At 56.7% G+C, this 17,959-nt stretch overlaps 9 protein-coding genes across 9 annotated transcripts; 5 read left to right on the top strand and 4 right to left on the bottom strand.

The window, feature by feature from the left end:
• Positions 1–1,060: 1,060 nt before the first annotated feature.
• LTR77_005613 (uncharacterized protein) lies at positions 1,061–1,801 on the top strand (the record flags this gene model as incomplete). The annotated part of the gene is made up of 1 exon (XM_064802857.1): positions 1,061–1,801. The coding sequence occupies one exon, from the start codon at positions 1,061–1,063 to the stop codon at positions 1,799–1,801; it is 741 nt and encodes a 246-aa protein (XP_064658982.1).
• A 400-nt stretch (positions 1,802–2,201) lies between these two features.
• Positions 2,202–4,402, bottom strand: LTR77_005612 (uncharacterized protein; the record flags this gene model as incomplete). Its single annotated transcript, XM_064802856.1, has 2 exons — positions 2,202–2,456; positions 3,002–4,402. The coding sequence occupies 2 exons, from the start codon at positions 4,400–4,402 to the stop codon at positions 2,202–2,204; spliced, it is 1,656 nt and encodes a 551-aa protein (XP_064658981.1).
• A 446-nt stretch (positions 4,403–4,848) lies between these two features.
• SLT11 (Pre-mRNA-splicing factor slt11) lies at positions 4,849–6,046 on the bottom strand (the record flags this gene model as incomplete). The annotated part of the gene is made up of 2 exons (XM_064802855.1): positions 4,849–5,911; positions 5,970–6,046. The coding sequence occupies 2 exons, from the start codon at positions 6,044–6,046 to the stop codon at positions 4,849–4,851; spliced, it is 1,140 nt and encodes a 379-aa protein (XP_064658980.1).
• A 581-nt stretch (positions 6,047–6,627) lies between these two features.
• Positions 6,628–7,788, top strand: ERG6 (Delta(24)-sterol C-methyltransferase; the record flags this gene model as incomplete). The annotated part of the gene is made up of 1 exon (XM_064802854.1): positions 6,628–7,788. One exon carries the CDS (start codon positions 6,628–6,630, stop codon positions 7,786–7,788), a length of 1,161 nt encoding a protein of 386 aa, XP_064658979.1.
• A 394-nt stretch (positions 7,789–8,182) lies between these two features.
• Positions 8,183–8,615, bottom strand: MZM1 (Mitochondrial zinc maintenance protein 1, mitochondrial; the record flags this gene model as incomplete). The annotated part of the gene is made up of 2 exons (XM_064802853.1): positions 8,183–8,463; positions 8,513–8,615. 2 exons carry the CDS (start codon positions 8,613–8,615, stop codon positions 8,183–8,185), a joined length of 384 nt encoding a protein of 127 aa, XP_064658978.1.
• Positions 8,616–8,851: 236 nt separating this feature from the next.
• zuo1 (Zuotin) lies at positions 8,852–10,189 on the top strand (the record flags this gene model as incomplete). The annotated part of the gene is made up of 1 exon (XM_064802852.1): positions 8,852–10,189. One exon carries the CDS (start codon positions 8,852–8,854, stop codon positions 10,187–10,189), a length of 1,338 nt encoding a protein of 445 aa, XP_064658977.1.
• A 920-nt stretch (positions 10,190–11,109) lies between these two features.
• Positions 11,110–14,211, top strand: LTR77_005607 (uncharacterized protein; the record flags this gene model as incomplete). The annotated part of the gene is made up of 2 exons (XM_064802851.1): positions 11,110–11,984; positions 12,396–14,211. 2 exons carry the CDS (start codon positions 11,110–11,112, stop codon positions 14,209–14,211), a joined length of 2,691 nt encoding a protein of 896 aa, XP_064658976.1.
• A 98-nt stretch (positions 14,212–14,309) lies between these two features.
• LTR77_005606 (uncharacterized protein) lies at positions 14,310–15,682 on the bottom strand (the record flags this gene model as incomplete). Its single annotated transcript, XM_064802850.1, has 2 exons — positions 14,310–14,391; positions 14,454–15,682. 2 exons carry the CDS (start codon positions 15,680–15,682, stop codon positions 14,310–14,312), a joined length of 1,311 nt encoding a protein of 436 aa, XP_064658975.1.
• A 1,215-nt stretch (positions 15,683–16,897) lies between these two features.
• Positions 16,898–17,492, top strand: LTR77_005605 (uncharacterized protein; the record flags this gene model as incomplete). The annotated part of the gene is made up of 2 exons (XM_064802849.1): positions 16,898–17,247; positions 17,297–17,492. The coding sequence occupies 2 exons, from the start codon at positions 16,898–16,900 to the stop codon at positions 17,490–17,492; spliced, it is 546 nt and encodes a 181-aa protein (XP_064658974.1).
• Positions 17,493–17,959: the final 467 nt, after the last annotated feature.

The raw sequence follows: 17,959 nt of genomic DNA, 5'->3' as shown, positions 1-17,959 counted from the left end.
CCACCGCACAACGGGGCCCCAAGGAGAGCTCAAGCAAGAACTTCTGATCCGCTCCATGCAATGGCCCGCTTCCGGACATGCTCGGTGCGGTTTGACTCGGCAGGTAGACTCCACCTCTCTCATACCGCATCTCATTCGAGCAGGGACAGCCATATTACTCTACCGAGATTGACTCACCTCATTAGCAGGCTTGTCCTCGCTTCGGTGCGTCTTCACGGCTGTGTTACCCGGTAAAAACGGTTCTCTTCTTACTCCTCCCATTGGCCATCGTCCCATCCTTTCGTCCAACCACCTACTTCACCTTGCCGTGTTCATCTCCACGAAACGCCATCTGCGTCGTCACACAGGTCAGATGCATGACTCCCACGTGCGGTGCCAGGATTCGCTCGTGGAGGCTCCAGCTTTACTGCATCAAGACATGGCAAGGCTTGCCATTAACCGCATCATCTCAGTCCACCGTGAGCTTCAACGCTGCAGACACACTGATGCGGAGATCCTTGGTGTTGTTAGCACTCGTCACCTCCTACTGCCATTGGGTGGCAGCAAAACTGATGACCTTCTCTGGTTGAGACCAATCCCTTTTAGCCCAGAGCAGGCCGAACAAACCCAGCTTATATCCGCCAAGTGAGACGAAAAGTCGCCGCCACGCTGCGAGGCATCCAGAGCACATGGCGAGCAGGCATTGTTGTGCGCCATTGGGAGCGTACATGACGATCACAACGGCAGATGTGGTTGTTAAGGTTTTGAACACCATCCGAGCCGGTCATGTCCTGGGTATCGTGGCAGATGCGTCTCGTGTGCTCGTTTGCTGGGCGTATGACGAAGGTACAGGATAGAATACGCCATACCTCAGAAGCGAGTATATGTACTCCGAGAGGAGGCCGGTGAGTCCTGACGATCACCACAGCAATCACTTCCACCGATAGCACTTGCACTGCTTCTTCCTGGTGCATGATCATATCATACACGACACTGCCTTCCCTCCTCCCACAGAGAAGTACCCTAAGCATAGCGGGCATCAACAGAACCGTACCTCCTGCACCAGATACAAGGGCAGCTCATGCCCCCTTCCGACCAGCCAGAAAGCCTACTCTTCACTAGACTACCAACCGAACTCCGACTAGCAATGTACAAAGCTGCCTTGGACCTCGAGACGAACGAGGCCTTCAATCTCTTCCGAACATGCCAGTCAATCAACAACGAGGCGCAAGAAGTCATCTATGAGCGGACCGCCAACTTCACCTCCCAGGCCGACTTCTTCGCCTGGGTTGAACGCAGCTCCAGCAAAAACCTCGCCTACGTCAAGTCCCTACGCCTGACTCTGACAGACGTGGACCTCGCTCCCCTCATGGACCCACGCGCATTCCGCGAGCCCAGCCGGCGGGTCGCCGTCTCAACGCTCTGCCAGAACGAGCTACAGCAGCTACAGAACAGCTTCGGTCCCCTGCCCAACCTATCAAGCCTCACGGTCACACCTCCACGACGCCAGCAGCCAGCATTCTCAGGAGCGGTCTTCCGGCCTTTCCTCGCATCGCTTCCACTGCTCTGTCCACGGCTGAAGAACCTCGAGCTTGCTGATAGCGAGGAGGTGATCAAAAGCATACCGGCTTTGTCGACGCTGACGAACGTGACCCTATCACGACCGATGCCGAAGCCGAGCTTGGAGGCGATTGACGAGCGCAGGAAGAGTTCGGGTCGTGTTGCAGCTGTGGACCTCAGCGTTCTTGTTGGGATGATCCATGAAGGTCGGAGAGCTGCTTCGGCTCCTGCGCATTCGATGACGGCGGCGCGGTACGCCTAGATTGAGTGTTTGTTGGTGCTGAACGATCAAAAGCTGTTGTATAGTATTGATACTGCGATGCACGCTGCTGCCTATATACCTGTGTTGAACATAGTCTTACATCCCCCTTCCCTGCCGTTCATCTCCATCAACCCGCCCTCCTCCCACAACAATCCCCCGCCTCCACCCTCCCCGTCTCCACCCCACCCCCTGCCTTCCCATCCCCCTCCACCACCTCCCCGCTCTCCGCAGCCACTTCATCGCAAAACCTCGCCATCCCCGTGTCCTTCCCGCTCAGCCCGGCGGGACTATGCGTCGTCCACCGGATATGCGTCTTATTGTAGACATTCGTCCATTCCGGGTGGTGGCGCGCGGTTTTGCACTCGGCGGCGACTTTGTTCATGAATTCCTGCAGTGCCAATTAGACATCAACATTGAGGCGGAGGATGGAAGGGGAGGAGGAGAGAGGGAGGAGACAAACCCATGTCGCTTTGAAGGTCTTGAATTTGAATTCTCGTTCGAGGCCGGCGCCGTTGTTGCAGAGTGTCCAGCGGCCGCGATCGACCAAGGCCGTCGTCTGCTCCGTAAGGAGGTTGGCGTCTTCGCCCTCTGAGGGTCTGATGTCGTTTGAAGTGACCATTCTTCGAAGTGCTGCTCGGAAAGATCTAGTTTGGATCTGAGATGTGAGGATATCCTTGATCGATGATGGCGGCCGTCGGGGGAGCATAGCTAGGGCTAATTCTAGGTAGAGGTGTTGGTGACGTGAAGTTCGGAGGTTTTTGCGAGGCGGCGATGCTGGAAGTCAATGCATGTGAGTGTTGTGAACTGAAAGATTATAAGGTGACGCTGATCTAGATCACAAGGAGGGGTTGAGCATGTCCGTGACTATGCCATACGGAGGTATATATCCATAGCCACAGCCTCAATGATTAACAACTGGGCAACGAGCGTTCTCTAGATCAGCAAGGTTATGTGGAAAATGAACTATCCTCCAATGTCATGATCATAACCAGTCATATCATCAACTACCTACACACACCTCCCTCCCCTTCCCCATCCCGTCTCGCAACTCTACTTGATCCCCCGATCCAACTGCGCAAGCACCCCCAACACCCCACTCCCCGCCCCCTCCTCATCCCTCTCACTCCCCCGCCTACGACTCGCATTCCTACTCCCCGCCCCTCGACTCGCACTCCTCTCCTTCGCCTTTGCTCGTCTCACCTCCTCCTCCTCCAGCTCCTCCTCGAAGATCTTCTGCGCGCGCTCGTACGCCAACAACGCGGCCTCATCCTCAGGGCGACGCACGGTACTCGCCTCCAATGTTTCTAGCTCGTCGTCGTCGTCGAGCTCGTCGTCGCTGGACGGCGGGCTGGGAGCGAAGTGTGGTGACTTGAGAAGTTGCGCTGGTGGGGAGGAGACATCCGCGTCGCCGCCTTCCGTGGATGTGGACGTGATGCGGGAGAGGGAGCTGTTGCGGCCTCCTTCACGGCCCATGGCTGAGCTTGGGCGGGGAGTGCCGCTGCTGCCGGCGCGGTATCCGACTGCTTCGGCGACTTTGCGCGCTTCGACGTCCTGGTCGCCTGGGCCGAAGCTTCCTAGTGCTCCGAGGTCCGACCCCACGATGGACATGCGGTTCTGGGCGTCGAGAAGGTGCCAGCCGCGGCCTCGAGGGGCGTCGTCGGATTTGTCTAGGATGTCTCTGTAGCCGGTTCGGCTGGGGTCTTGGAGGCGCTTCTTCTTCTTCGCTTCGCGCTTCGAGCTTGGTCGGACCACGATTACTGGGACGGGAGAGTACTGGAGGCAGTACTTGCTCACGCTGCCCGAGCTCAGCAGGCCTTGATAGCCTGTAAGACTTCGTCCACGTGTGCCAACCACCAGCATCACTGGCTCATAGATCCGGATCATCTGCTGGATGGTGTCGTGCACCTTACCTATGCTGAACTCCAGCACGAGACTGATGGCGCGATCATCGGTATTCTTCTTCTCGATCGCCTCCAAGAACCGCTCTGCCTCCTTACGATAGCCCTTCTCGCCCTGTCCACCAGCCCACTTCACCGCTTCTCTGCTGTCCTTCTCCACGACACGTAGACAGACCACTTCATCCCCATCATCCACCAGCTCGTCAATCAGCCATTCCAGTGCAGTATCCGAGTACTCATTCGTATCCGTCCCGCACAGAAACGTCCGACTGCGCCGCGTATACTCGTAATCCCGATGTTTCCGGTTCAGCGTCAGACTAAAATCGCTGGCGGAAGGATTGCTGAACGTATCGAAGCTCACACTGGGCCGGAACTGTGCTGGTGGTGGAGGCGAAGACATGCGCCGCCCTGAGCCGGCTGCGATGGAGGGCCGGGCGGTGCGGGTTGCGGGCGGTTGTGCGCTGGAGGAGCGGGACGTCGTTGGCGAGGCGGCGTCAGTCTTGACCTGAGGAATGAACTGGACGCTGGGGCGGCGACCATCGCCACCGGCAGGTTGGAGGGTCGGGCGGCGCCATGCTGGAACGAATGAGCTGGTTGTTGCGGGCGGTTTGGCGCTGCGGTCGGGGAGGATGGAGGGAGCGACTGGCTTGGAGCGAGGAGAGGGCGGAGCGGGTGAATAGCGAGGGGACGGTGAGGTCGGCATGTTGGTAGTCGTCTGCCAAACGTCGGCAAGGTAGGTATGCAGGCAGGATCACATGAAGGCCGGCGAGTGCTTGCCGAGGTTTCCTTTCGCTCGAGGACGGCTCCGTCAGGAAATTATGCGCCCATATGTGCGGTATGGATGCTCCTCTGCTGCATGAGCGGTCTGCGGGTACCTTGTTAGTCTTGTGTCCTGTTTGCTGTGCTGTAGGTGAAGATAGCTCGGCGCAGTGCCAATGGGTGCCGCAGTGGGGCAATACGACCCTTGGCGGTGATACCGTGCTACGGCAGTTCCGTACATAGAGGAAGAATGGGTGAGGAGATGAAGTATAAGCTATGTTCGTAAAGCCAGACGACGCTACTTCATGTCTGCCGTGTCTCATGTTAAACGCTCCAACGCCTCGCTCCAACCGAATTCAAAGACCTGGTCAGTACCCTGTCATGGCAACTTCACTCCCCAGCCATGGAAGCATACTGCACTTCCCCTTGACCAGGCGGTGGAGCAGCCACGAGACGCTCCAGGTCGTCCTCTCCAACCGTGCCCGCCCCAGCGCTCTCGATGGCCTTCCGCTTCCCCCCAGCGCCACCCTCACCAACTGTCCTGCCCGCCTTCGCGTTCTCCAGCCTCTGGTCGCGGTCAAGGCTATCAAGCGGCTTCGGCTTTCCCCACTGCACCCGCAACGGTACGCCCTTGATCACTGCTCGTCCCTGGCATGCCGCTGCGGCTTTCTCGGCGCCTTCGCGGTTAACGTAGTTCATGAATGCGCAATGCGAACGGTGGCTGCAGACGACTGAGCGTAGCTGGCCAAACTGCGAGAAGTGGCTCCGCAGCTCATGCTCCGGTAGATCGTCTTCCACGCCTGTGACGAAGAGGGAAGTGATGTTTCTGTCGGCCGGCGGTGCGATATCTTCAGGCCTGATGGGCTGGTTGGCTGGTTTCCGTGAGGGCGCAGACTTGCCAGTAGCTCTACTACTAGCACCAGGTCGCGCACCATACGCGGATCCATATGCTGATTTCTCCTTTACGTCCTTGGTTCGGATGGGTCCTGGTTCGTGCGGTGCTGCTTCGCCGCTCTCTAACAGCTTCTGTCCTTCTTCACTTTCAGCTTCCAGTCGCCTTTGCTTCTTGTAGTAGGGTTCGTTCGCCGCAAGTCTCCGTAACAGATCCCTCGCCTTCTCGTCAGTCTTCTCATACCCTTCCAGCCCTCTGCCCTCCTCGATCTCGCGCTCGTTGTTCTGAGCAAAAAACTCCCGATTGACGTCGCTCTGAGGTCCTGGTGCCACCATCTTCAGCGCAGCGTCTCGAATAGTGATCGGAAGCCCGAAGCTTAAGTCCAGCATGCAACACTGGCAGCAGTTCTTTAAGCGTGCGCAAGTTAAGCATATTCCGGTCCGCTTCTGGCGTGCTGTGCGGTCCGCCTTCCAGCGAAAGACTGTGAAGGGTCGAGTACATAGTTTGCAGGCTTCGCCGTAGTCTTCTTTGAGCATCTGGACGTAGGGGTTGTCCGGGAGGCTGTTGTATGTGTTAGTACATTCTCGATACGCTCAGAAAGAAGGGCTAGTACACATACCATCTTTCGCACACTGAGGGCATGTCAGTCGTCTCCCAGCCCGACCGGTTCATATCCTGCTTGATTTGAGGTGGCATGGTGGCGATATTCCGTGTTCAATCCTGGATATTCCTAGAAGTCGTCCCCTTGGGTGGAACTGTCTGCGATTCGACACCGACTCTGTCCAGGAGAGTGTCCCTGAACACCAGTGGGGGTTACTTGCTCCTAGACTGAATATCTCCCCAGTTTTAGGCCGTTGGCCTGTTAGAGGCTTCTGATGATGGCTGCGTTGTTCGAGTCGCTAGGCAGCTCTCGTAATTCACGGTCACTCGCTGATGATTTTGTGGAAGACTCGTCCACAGAAAGGGGTTTTGGAGTGATATCCTGCGTGGAGATGTTCTCGTGAGTTCGACGTCGTCGTCGGCTTTGAAATCTCGGCTCAGACCCACCGGCTGATCCCGCAGCTAGCTCATGCAGGTACGAAGCTTAATTTCTTCATCGGACGACTTTTTGTCGTTGGGGCGGCAGGAACGTACGATGCCATTGAAGCGGCACAACACCTGATAAAGCCTTGCAAGACCATTGCACCTTCTTTTTACTTCAACCAATCTCTGAACTAGCCCTCTCCTCTCATCGCCCATCAACATCGAAACAAATCGACCCTACCCCGACCACCACCATGTCCACCATGGCCACCTCACCCCCTCTCACACCCCTCGAAAAGCAAGACCGCGAGCGCGACGCGGCCTTCAAACAAGCCCTCCACGGCACCTCCGGCACCGAATCCAACTCCTTCCGCGCCATGCTCTCCAAGAACCACACTGCCCAAAACGAAGCCGTGTCCGAATACTTCAAGCACTGGGACAACAAAGCCGCCGGCGTTGAGACAGAAGAAACCCGCAAAGCCCGACGAGACGAATACGCCACGCTCACACGACACTACTACAACCTCGCCACCGACCTCTACGAGTACGGCTGGGCGCAGTCCTTCCACTTCTGCCGCTTCAGCAAGGGCGAGGCGTTCAAGCAGGCGCTGGCGAGACATGAGCACTACCTCGCGCTGAAGATGGGGATGCAGGAGGGCATGCGAGTGCTGGATGTGGGATGCGGTGTCGGCGGGCCCGCGAGGGAGATTGCCAAGTTCACCGGCGCGAACATCGTGGGGTTGAACAATAACGACTACCAGATCGAGCGGGCGACGACGTACGCGGCGAAGGAGGGGTTGAGCGGGCAGTTGAGCTACGTGAAGGGGGATTTCATGCAGATGGATTTCCCGGACAACAGCTTCGATGCTGTGTATGCGATTGAGGCGACGGTGCACGCGCCGAGTTTGGAGGGGATTTACTCGGAGATCTTTAGGGTGTTGAAGCCCGGTGGTGTGTTTGGGGTGTATGAGTGGTTGATGACGGATCAATACGACAATGCGAACCCGCACCACCGTGAGATCAGGCTGGGGATTGAGCAGGGTGATGGGATCAGCAATATGGAGAAGATTGAGGTGGCGCTGGATGCGATGAAGGCGGCAGGCTTCCAGATGGAGTTGAATGAGGATTTGGCGGACCGACCAGACGAGCTGCCGTGGTACTGGCCGTTGAGTGGGAACCTGAAGTATATGCAGTCGGTCTGGGACTTCCCAACACTGGTCCGGATGACGCATTGGGGCCGGGCGTTCGCGCATCGGTTTGTCGGTCTGTTGGAGACGATCAAGGTGGCGCCGAAGGGCACGCAGAAGACCGCCGACTCGCTTGCTTTGGCCGCCGACTGTCTTGTCGCGGGTGGAAAGGAGAAGCTGTTCACGCCGATGTACTTGATGGTAGGCAGGAAGCCGGAGAAGAACTGATGGGAAGGGAGTGTGGGTGTTTTGCTTTTACTCGAATTGAGCATGGCGCAGGTTCTGGCATCTTCATAGAGTATTGTACATATCGCCGCTGCACAGCTGGCATCTCACAATAAATCAACAGCATCCACCTCGACTGCCCAGTCTCGTCTGTAGTGTGGCTCAGCGTCGTTCTTTATAGACTGGTCGGCACTCGCTAGGATCCGTCCCTTGACACATACAGGTACCTTGGTGCTGCTGGTGCTGGTACTGGGACCGGAAAGCTCAACCTAGACCCTGCACCTGGGCAGCCATCTTTTTCAAGAGGACCCTTCTCTTCGCTCTAGGCCTTGAGTACCCATCACAGGGTGCTGGATACATCTCGCAGCTCTGCGCCCACTAATATAGGGTACCCTCCTCAAAACTGCGAATTCTTAATCTCCTTAAAACCCTTCGTCGTCCCCTTCCCCAACTTCGCCTGCTCATTATTCAACTTCTGCGTATGCTCGTGGATCCTCAACCGATACTGCTCCCCGCCCACATTCCGCCCTTGCACCACATGCTCCCGCAGAATCTTCGTCACGCCTTGCGCGTGCTCGATGGCGGTCGTGGCTTCGGTGTCGCCGGGCTCGAGTGCGGCGTTAGAGAGGAAGGAGGCGCGGGCTTGGGCGCGGGAGGCAAGGAGGGTGGGTGTGTCGTCTGTGAAATGTTAGTGGGAGAGGTGTGGATGGTGGAGGGGGGAGCGGACCTCCGAAGGCTAGCCGGGTTGCGCGGAGGAGGTGGCGATAGGTTAAGAGGACGGCGAGGCGGTTGGTGGCGAGGTCGGCGGGAGATAGGTATTTGGAAGTCATTGTGGGACTGGTGGGGGGTGTGCTATCGTGGTTCCATGGTATGTCGTCGCAGAGGGGGTTGTGGTTGTATCTCCGGAAGAGCGTCGCTCTCTCCGCCCTGTGCTGCATGCGTAGCTTTTGTCACGAGTTAAGCCGATCCAGTACTACATCTACTCGCAGCAAGAAATCGAGCTGGAAAATTATCTCTGCCCATTCCTTCTTCCTTCCAGACAACTTCAACTGCTCAACCACCCACCATGGCCACAATCCAACTCTCCGCGACTCTTCCGTCGCTCCCCTCGGACTGGTCGGCCGAGAAAGATTTCAAACCCATCTCCCACCTCTCCGCCCCAACCTCCCGAGCCATCGAGCCGGTCGGCCCTCACTTCCTCGCCCACGCCCGCCGCAAGCGTCACAAGCGCACCTTCAGCGAGGATGAGCGCATCCAAGCCGAGAAGACGGTCGCGGCCGCCACCACCGACAAGGACGACGACATCAGCGACACCGACGACCCCATGATGCTGCAACGCGAAGCCAAGGACTGGAAGACGCAGGACCACTACGCCATCCTCGGCCTGGGGAAGCACAGGTGGAGAGCTACGGAAGACCAGATCAAGCGGGCTCATCGCAAGAAGGTGCTCAAACATCACCCGGACAAGAAGGCCGCGAGTGGTGAGACGGAGGACGATCAGTTCTTCAAGTGCATTCAGCGCGCACATGAGATCCTGTCTGACCCGAGCAAGAGGCGGCAGTTCGACTCTGTGGACGAGGAAGCAGATGTCAGCCCGCCGAGCAAGAAGGACGTGCAGAAGAAGCCCGGCAACTTTTACAAGATGTGGGGACCGGTATTTGAGAGCGAGGCCCGGTTCAGCAAGAAGGACAATGTACCGAAGCTTGGAGGTGAGGACGCGACCCGCGAGCACGTCGAGTACTTCTACAATTTCTGGTACAACTTCGACTCGTGGCGGACGTTCGAGTATCTGGACGAGGATGTACCGGATGACAACGAGAACCGCGATCAGAAGAGGCACATGGAGCGCAAGAACAACAATGCGAGGAAGAAGCGGAAGACGGAGGATACGCAGCGGTTGAGGAAGTTGGTGGACGACGCGCTGGCGATGGATGAGCGGATCAAGAAGTTCAAGCAGGAGGGGAACAAGGAGAAGAACAGGAAAAAGGCTGAGAAGGAGGCGGCAGAGAAGGCTGCAAAGGAGGAAGCGGCTGCGAAGAAGGCAGAAGAGGAGCGCTTGGCGAAGGAGAAGGCGGAGGCGGATAAGGCTGTTAAGGAGGAGGGCAAGAAGGCCAAGGAAGCGGCGAAGAACGCTGCGAAGAAGAACAAGCGCGTCATTCGCCAGGCGGTCAAGGACGCGAATTACTTCGTCGACGGCGAGGCGGATGCGAAGCAGATCGACAGCAGTCTGAATGATGTCGATGCTGTGATTTTGAAGTTGGACAACGAGGAGGTGGCGTTGTTGAGCTCGAAGTTGCAGGGCAAGGAGAAGAGTGCGATCAAGGAGGTGTTTAGTGACGAGGCGAAGAGGCTTGTTGAGGCGGGCAAGGCGAAGGAGGGGGATTTCAAGTCGATTCAGGGGTGATCGACGGTGGAGGGAGTGAGAGAAGTGGCAAGTGTGGGCTTGTATAATTGCATCGAGGTGTACTGTGCTTGATAAGAGTGGGTTAGATGGTCCAGCGATGGTGCGATAGAAGAAGTTTTAGTACTACAAGTCTTTACACTTCCGTCCGCTCCTGGATGCTAGCGTTCTCACGTCGAATGGCCACCTTAAACGGATCTGATGCTACTCCCGCCCCCACTGTTGTCATGTGAAGATCTCGCCGAGGGCAAGGCCAAATCGAGCCTGGCCACAATATACGCCGAGCGGCCTAAGGAATACGCGGAGACGGAGTGGCAGTCTCAACTTCACCCTCTCGCACCGACTTCTTCTCCTTACCACACACTCGTATGCTTAAGCCATGGACCTCATTGAAAGATCCTATGGGAGTACTACCCTCTCACTCAGCTTATCAAGGAGCGCGAAGACGACCAAGTTCCGTTGGGTACGTTTGCAATGTGTATCGTACACGTTTAGACACATAGAGCAAACACCTCTTTGGACGTCTGTTCGAGGTGAGGTTGGTTAACGTTGCGATGCTACCTACATGTAGATATAACGAGCAGTCCAGCAAGAGTCCTGGTAGACTGCAGATCATGGCCGAGCCCAACGCTGGGGTTTGGCGGCGGAGTTAGAGGTTGCACGCAGAAGTGCGAACGCGACGAGGAAGGATTCCGATGATTGTAACCAAGCGGTCAACTCGCAGTCGCAGGCGGGTAGGGCACACGCGCGGAGAGTTTCTCGCAGACTTTTGAAGAGCCTAAACGAGCTGAGTATGATGGGAAACATGTGAGATAAGTATCAGCAAGATGCCTTCCATGAACGATGGGTCCCTTTGCTTTCAAGCAATCAAACTTTGGAGACGGACACAGTCCACAACGACTGCTTGAATTCCCTCAGACATCATGAGTGCCCCCAACACCGATAAGCCATCAGGCAAGAACTGGACCCGTGTCGCCGATGCCTACGTCAAAGTCATCAACGAGAATGATCTCCTCAACCCCGTCGGCGCAGCATGCAGCGAACTATTCGACGTCGTGGACAAAACTCTCCCTTTTGACCAAGCCAGCTATATAATGGATATCGGCACCGGGTCTGGTCCTTTGATAAGCAAAATCCTAACCTCTCCGAACCAAGCTTCTCGGATCCCCGATACGGCTCGCTTGGTCGCAGCAGATATCGCGCAAGGCCTTCTCGACAAGCTGGAGGAGCGCAAAGCTGAGCAAGCGGAGAAAGATGCACTCTGGAAGCGGCTCGAGGTGCGAAATTGGGACGCCAGAGACCTCAAGGAAGCCGTTGGAGATGGCGAGGTCAGCCATCTACTATCCACCTTCGCTTACTTCGCCTTTGCGGACGATGAGACAGCGGTAGCAGAAGCCGTCCGGATCTTGAAGCCAGGCGGCTTGTTCGTCGAGACATCTATGGGCTACACCGAATGGGGCCACCTCCCGACCTTCCTCGAGCAAGTGCGGCCAGGACTGTCCATACCAGGTCCCGGAGCGCATTGGAAGTCCATCGAAGGGGTCAAGCAACATCTCGCCAACGCCGGGTTCGTCGACACACAGGCCAAGGAGTTTAAGATGGGGTTGCCGTTCGAGACGCATGAGGCTGTGGTGCAGTTTGTTTTTGAGGCGTTCCCGTTCATGAAGGGGTTGACTGCTGATTTCGGCGAGGAGGAGGTGGCGAGGGGGAAGGAAATGATGTTGGAGTTTGTCAGACAGAAGCATCCTGAAGTGCCGTTGCGGTTGGACGGGACTGGGTTGATTGGGTGGGGGAGGAAGTGAGTGGTGTGGTAGGAGTGTTCAGGTGCGAGGTTCAGAGGATGCTGTTTGTACCTTCACGATACTTGTTCGACTCAGTGATTGTTATTTTTCTACCATCAGAAGGCGTAGGGCACGAGTTTCATGGCAAAAAGGAAGTGCTGGCCTACTATCTGTATGAGCTCGGCGAAGACTGCAAACTCCCATGCCAATTGAAATGCACAGGGAGGAATTGAAGATGTATCGAAGCGAGCCAAAAAGAGGAAGCAAAACTGAAACCTCCATGGGCGTTGGAGGACAGTAGGAGGATTGATTGATTACCTTGATTGAATATTTGATGGGCTTCATCAACGTTCCGTGTCTCATTGGTCGAGACAGGCCGGCGCTAGCTGGCGTTCAGCGTTCAGGGTTCTTCTGATGTATCGTGATAGCAGCAAAATTTCGCCGAGATTCAGCCGAAGCTCGCCCGACCGCTACGTCAGAAAGTGCCAGTGTCTCACGTCGAACACTCGTCGTCCACGGACGCAAGGTTCTACGACTGCTACGGAACAACACCACACTCTGCCACAGCATCAATGGACCCCACGACCCCAGCACTCCAACACAATGCTGCCATCCGACGACTGCGACGACTGTGTACCGCAGTACCTTAAGCGACAGCTGGACTCGGTCCCGCCTTCGACCATTGTCCTTTCTTCTTTGCCGTTCCTCTTGACCTGGATCGCGACAGCTGTCATTGCACAGCGCCGGATATACCCTGTCCTGTCCTCGGATGTACAGCAGAAGGATGCATTGCCGGTGTACAACAAGAGCGCTGGAAAGGCTCAAGCGACGGACAAGTGGGATGTAGTCAGGAAGCCTTCGGCGCAGAGTCTGAGTGGGCTGGTGTTTTCAACGAGTATTGGACTGTCGGCGGTGTTGGTGGAACTACTGTTATGTGAAATATCGAATACGCTCAACCCGGCGGCTCGCGGTCTGGCACTGCGAGTAACCCTTGGCCTACTACTGGTTCTGAGCGGCCTGATCACGCCAGCCCTTGAGATCCACGGAATAGTCAAGGCGACTTCTGGAGGCTCTTCCACCGCGACTTCGACTGGAAGGACGAAGCCACGGTTACGGCTGGCTGCTGAGGTACTGCTGTTCGGAGCGTGGCTGCTGGTCTTCTGGTACATCCCGCAAACCTCTCTTCTTCGCAAGTCACTGCGCAGTGGCGAGGCCGGGCAGACCAGTGAATGGAGTTTCACCGAAGCATGCCTGGAGCGTATCGGCATCATCGGGATATCTTTGATGGCTTCACTATCAGGTTTCGCTGCGGTGTCTTCTTTGTGGCAGAACTTTGGCGTCCGCCACCGCACGATCAGAGATACAGACATTGCGCGGAAGGAGGCGGGACTGACCTCCACTGAGGAGATGCTGGCGGCCAAACAGAGTCGCCTTCGAGCTCTGCAACGAAAGATGTCAGAGAGTGCTTCGGCATCAGATCAGGCAGGCTTCGTTGGCCGCGTCATGGGTTCATTTCGTGGCAATCCCGAGCTACAAGAGGTGAAAGCGCTGCAAATGGAGGTCTCCGGTCTCGAAACCATGCGCTTCTCCCTTTCAACCTCACTATCGAACCTCCGCCTCCGCTACAGCGAACAGCAGCGCGCACGAACGAAGGCGGGAAGACTCCTCAACATCTTCAACACCATCTTCGCCGTCTACTGCGCCTATCGCATCTGCGCGACCTCCCTCAGTAGTCTCCGCCGCTGGTGGCAGCCCAACCACTCCTTTGCCACCAGCGATCCGATCAACAACATCCTCGCCTTGCTCACAACACACTGGGACAGCAACCTCAACCGCGCCGCCTGGTCGCGGCAGATCAGCTTCTTGCTCAGTGGCGTCATGCTGCTCGCCTCCTTCAACGCCGTACTCCAGACCTTTCGCCTCTTCGCCCGCTTTGCGCCCGGCTTGCTGCAGCACGCGCAGACTAGTCTGCCGTTGATCATCAGCCAAGTCGCAGGCACCTACGTAATTTCCTCCGCCCTACTCCTGCGCAGCAATCTCCCGGCCGAAGTCAGCAGCGTCATCACCGAAGCCCTCGGCGCGCCGCTGGAAGGGAAATTCGTCGAAGGCTGGTTCGAGAGCTGGTTCCTCGCTGCCGTAGGCCTTACAGCGACTGGAATCTTGATCGGCAGGAAGGTTGGCAACACTGATGATGCATGGGATGACGATGACATAGGTATGGAGATGGGTTCGAAGAGGAGCTGACATTGTATGATGAACGATGTAGAACTATGAGAAGCATTACATAATGTCTATCTAGACTAATTGGAAACTATTCTAACCATGACATTACGTGTGGCCGTCTACCACGGGAACATGCTCCAGCCTTTGCCCTTCTTTGGCTTCGGGGCCTTGGGGGCCTTTGGTGGCTTGGGCTGCTTCTTCCTGTCCAACTATCAGCATTCATTCCCTCTCTTAACAGTAGGCAGGCAGGTGAAAGAACTTACGCATCCCTCTTCTCAAACCCCTCATCATAATCCTCGCCACCATAGCTAGGGTCATACTCTCCCTCATCCCCCTCATCACCAACGTCATAGTAGTACTGATCACTGTTGGTCGCCGCTTCGCGATCGACATCCACCCCACGCATCTGGTGCGCGCTGTAGTGGCGGTGGTACGACGGCTTGTTGTCATGTTGGCCGTGGAACCCACCCGCTGGAGCGTGGCCCTGGTGGCCGTTGCGCTGCTCCTCGTCCCACCAGGCCTGGCGGTGCTTGCGGGAGTGCTCGTCGTTGGGGAGGTTGAGCTCGACGTCGTCGTCATCTTCATCCTCGTCATCCTCGATGTGGGGCGCGGAGCGGGCGTGGTGGTGCTTTGGCTTGCCGTGGGCGTGGGCGTGGGCATTGCCGTGGCCGGATGGGCGCGATGGGGTGTTGTCATCCTCGTCATCCTCGTTATCAGTCCAGCCTGGTGGTGCGCGGTCTGGGTAGTCGTCGCGTTGTTCGGCGGCCCACCAGTTCGCGCGCATTTGGCGCGAGTCGTCGTCCTCGGGGAGGTTGAGCTCGACGCCGTCCTCCTCGTCCTCGTTGTCGTAGCCGTCCTCTGCACCGATCAAGCGGCCCTCGTCGTCGTACCACTCTTCGTTGGGAAAGGACAGTCCACCATGGCTCTTCTTGGCTTCCGCGTCCGCATCACGGGCGTGGTGCTTCTTGGGGGATGGGATGTGGTCGAGGACCTTGCCCTCGTCGTCGTAGTACTCCTCGGCTGGGAAGGGCGTGACGTCGTGCATGTTGTTCGGGAGGAAGTTGGATGGGTCATCGTCGTCAGGGCCCTGGTTGGGGAGATCGCCATCGCGGTCGACCTGGCCTCCGTGGACTGGGCGGCTTGGGTGGCCTTGATGACCGCCGTGGCCCTTGCCCTTGCCCTTGTTCTTGTTGCCAAAGCCGAAGAGAGCGTCGCGAGCCTTCAGCTCAGAGTCATTCTCATCGTCGTCATCTGCCCACTGGTGGCCGTGGCCGTGATGAGCGGCGCCTCCATGAGCGTGCGGGTCCTTGCCCCAAGAACCTTTGATGTGATCGAGGAAGCCCTTTCCTGGGCGCTCGCCAGACCCCTGGTGGTGGGCCACATGGTCATCAGCGCCGCCGTCGTGCTGGTTCTTGTAGTAGTCTGGCTTGACCGAGTGCGCAATGGCCACGGAGGCCAGAGCCGCAAGGAGGATGGTGCCGGTGGTACGCATGATTGTTGTGCTGTCCAATTTTTGTCGGTCGTTACAAATGCAGAAGAAAAGGAAGAGAAGGCAGCGTGAGGAAGAGATGGAGGGAAGAGTGAAGAACAATAAATCGACTGGGGGAGGTAAGTAGAAAGAATATACGCCACGTATGGTGTCTGAAGACGAACAAATGCTGTGCCGTGAACTTCCTTCCGTTTTCGTCAAAGGTTCTTTGACAAGGCGGTTTGTTGCATGCGTCACCCACGGCTGGCGATGCGAGAAACAAAGAGCTGCTTCCGGCCAAGCACAATATGGCAGCAAAGCGGCCGCTTGGAACTTCTTTCGAGTTCCACTCGTCGCTACAGCGAGGGCTTGCACATTGATATTCCGGCAGATGTGACACCGTCGAGCCGGTACATTGTCCAGAGTGGCCATGTTCGTGAGCTTCCATCCGAGACAATGCTGAATACCAGCGTGTTGCTAGGCGACCCCGTAAATAGAAGGCTGAGGTGGACAGCATTCCGCTGCCTGACCACAACGGAATGCCAGGCTTCGCTATTGTTGCTCCTAGTGGTAACATTGTGCATGCGGTGGGCCAGAAGTGTGCATGTGTGCTGAGGGCCGTGGTGCACCGGATGCGATGCGCCTTTCGGCGGAAACCAGACTGACGGCGTGAGGTCCTGCATGGACGAGAGAAAGCACCCAGAAGAAGACGTTCCGCTTCTCGAGGGGACATGTTCTCGCGTTGACCTGCATGACACCTACCTTGTGCTCAATGATGAATTGTTCGACCATGTTTTCCTGATAGCAGGACACGGCCTGTCCTACCAGATGCCTTCACAAGTGCAAGAAGGCACCATTTTTGACACCGGGAAGACCAGGTGCATGTCCGCGTATCTGGGCATGATGATATGAGACTTCATTTGAGAAGAAGAAGATGGAGTGAGTGAGAAGGAATCTAGACCAATGGCATACGGGAAGGTGTTGACTTGCTACACGCTAGTGGAGAAGTCGCGAACACGAGGGCAGGCTCGCGTTGTCCTCCATCCCGCCTTTCTACACCTTTCAACAGAGTCCAATATACCTTTGGGTCTGGATCACGCTGCTTTCAAATACTCATTAAGCTTGTCGTCCAGAAGTATGGCCTCCCTCAGGTCCCTCGGCGCTGTCGCAACGCTCCTGGTGTCGCCCATTCTCCTCTCAATTGGCTCTCTGTTCCTCTTCACATACAGCCAGCCCACCATGCCGGCGCTACCCGCAATAGCACACCCAGGCGACGATGTCATACCAGACGCCGTCATGGTCTACTCCCAAGGACGTGTCATTGACGCACCACCATCCGACGTCTGGCCCTGGGTCATGCAAGTTGGCAAGGGTCGTGGCGGCTGGTACACTCCAGCATCGTTTGAGGCGTTTATGCCTAAGAGCTGGCACGCAACACGTACCATCAACCCTGCGTGGCAGAATCTGCAGCCAGAAGACCGAGTGGATGACTACGGCTTCAGCGCAGACGACTACTTCATTGTCTCTGAAGTACAGCCGGAGGAGTTCCTCGTCTACAAGAGCGACAGATACGGCGCGTCCTTTTCATGGTAAGAGGCCGCTGCTGACCACTGACATGACGCTCTAACTTCCCTCAAGGGCGCTTATCCTCCATGAGATGACGGAGGGTGGTAGAGTCAAGACTCTCCTCCATCTCCGCTTTCGTGGCAAGATAGCAGTAACAGGCTTGAAGAAGCGGCTACTGGTCACTGGCGGTGGGATTATGGACCATATAACCACTGCGCCAATGCTGGCCGGCCTCAAAGAACGAGCAGAACACAGCAAGGCGCGTTAAAAAGCCACTTCGAGCTCGTCGTAGCGGCATGCACGTTTTGGGAAGCCCATGATTTACTTTTTTGGAAGTTTACTCCGACGGTTCCACCGCCAACGCCAACTGAAGGAAACAGATTCTCCGCGAGACATCGGAAGCAAAACGGCGATGCTGCCGCTCAGAGTGTCGGACGATGATCGTGATCTAGGAGAAAGGTGCCGCCGAAGACGGACTCGAAAGGCACCAGCCTGCGCTCTATTACCAACGGGGCAGACACGTCCGCCCGGCATGATACGGATGACACTACGGAAGAACATGTCGGAGGCGGTGCCGCCATATCAGGAAACTGTTGAACGGACTAACGGCGCATGAGCAGCGAGCTTACCAAAGTCTGAAAGATTTACTGCTCGACGTCACGGTGTAGATAATGCTACTGTGGGTAGCACGCCATGTCGCAGAGGTAATGGTATAATAACATCCGCTGCTGTCCA

The sequence above is a fragment of the Saxophila tyrrhenica genome (genome assembly GCF_035928015.1).
Source record: "Saxophila tyrrhenica strain CCFEE 5935 chromosome Unknown scaffold_8, whole genome shotgun sequence".
Taxonomy (NCBI): domain Eukaryota; kingdom Fungi; phylum Ascomycota; class Dothideomycetes; order Mycosphaerellales; family Extremaceae; genus Saxophila; species Saxophila tyrrhenica.
Note: the sequence above shows the minus strand (reverse complement) of the source record. Positions and strands in the feature narration are given on the sequence as shown.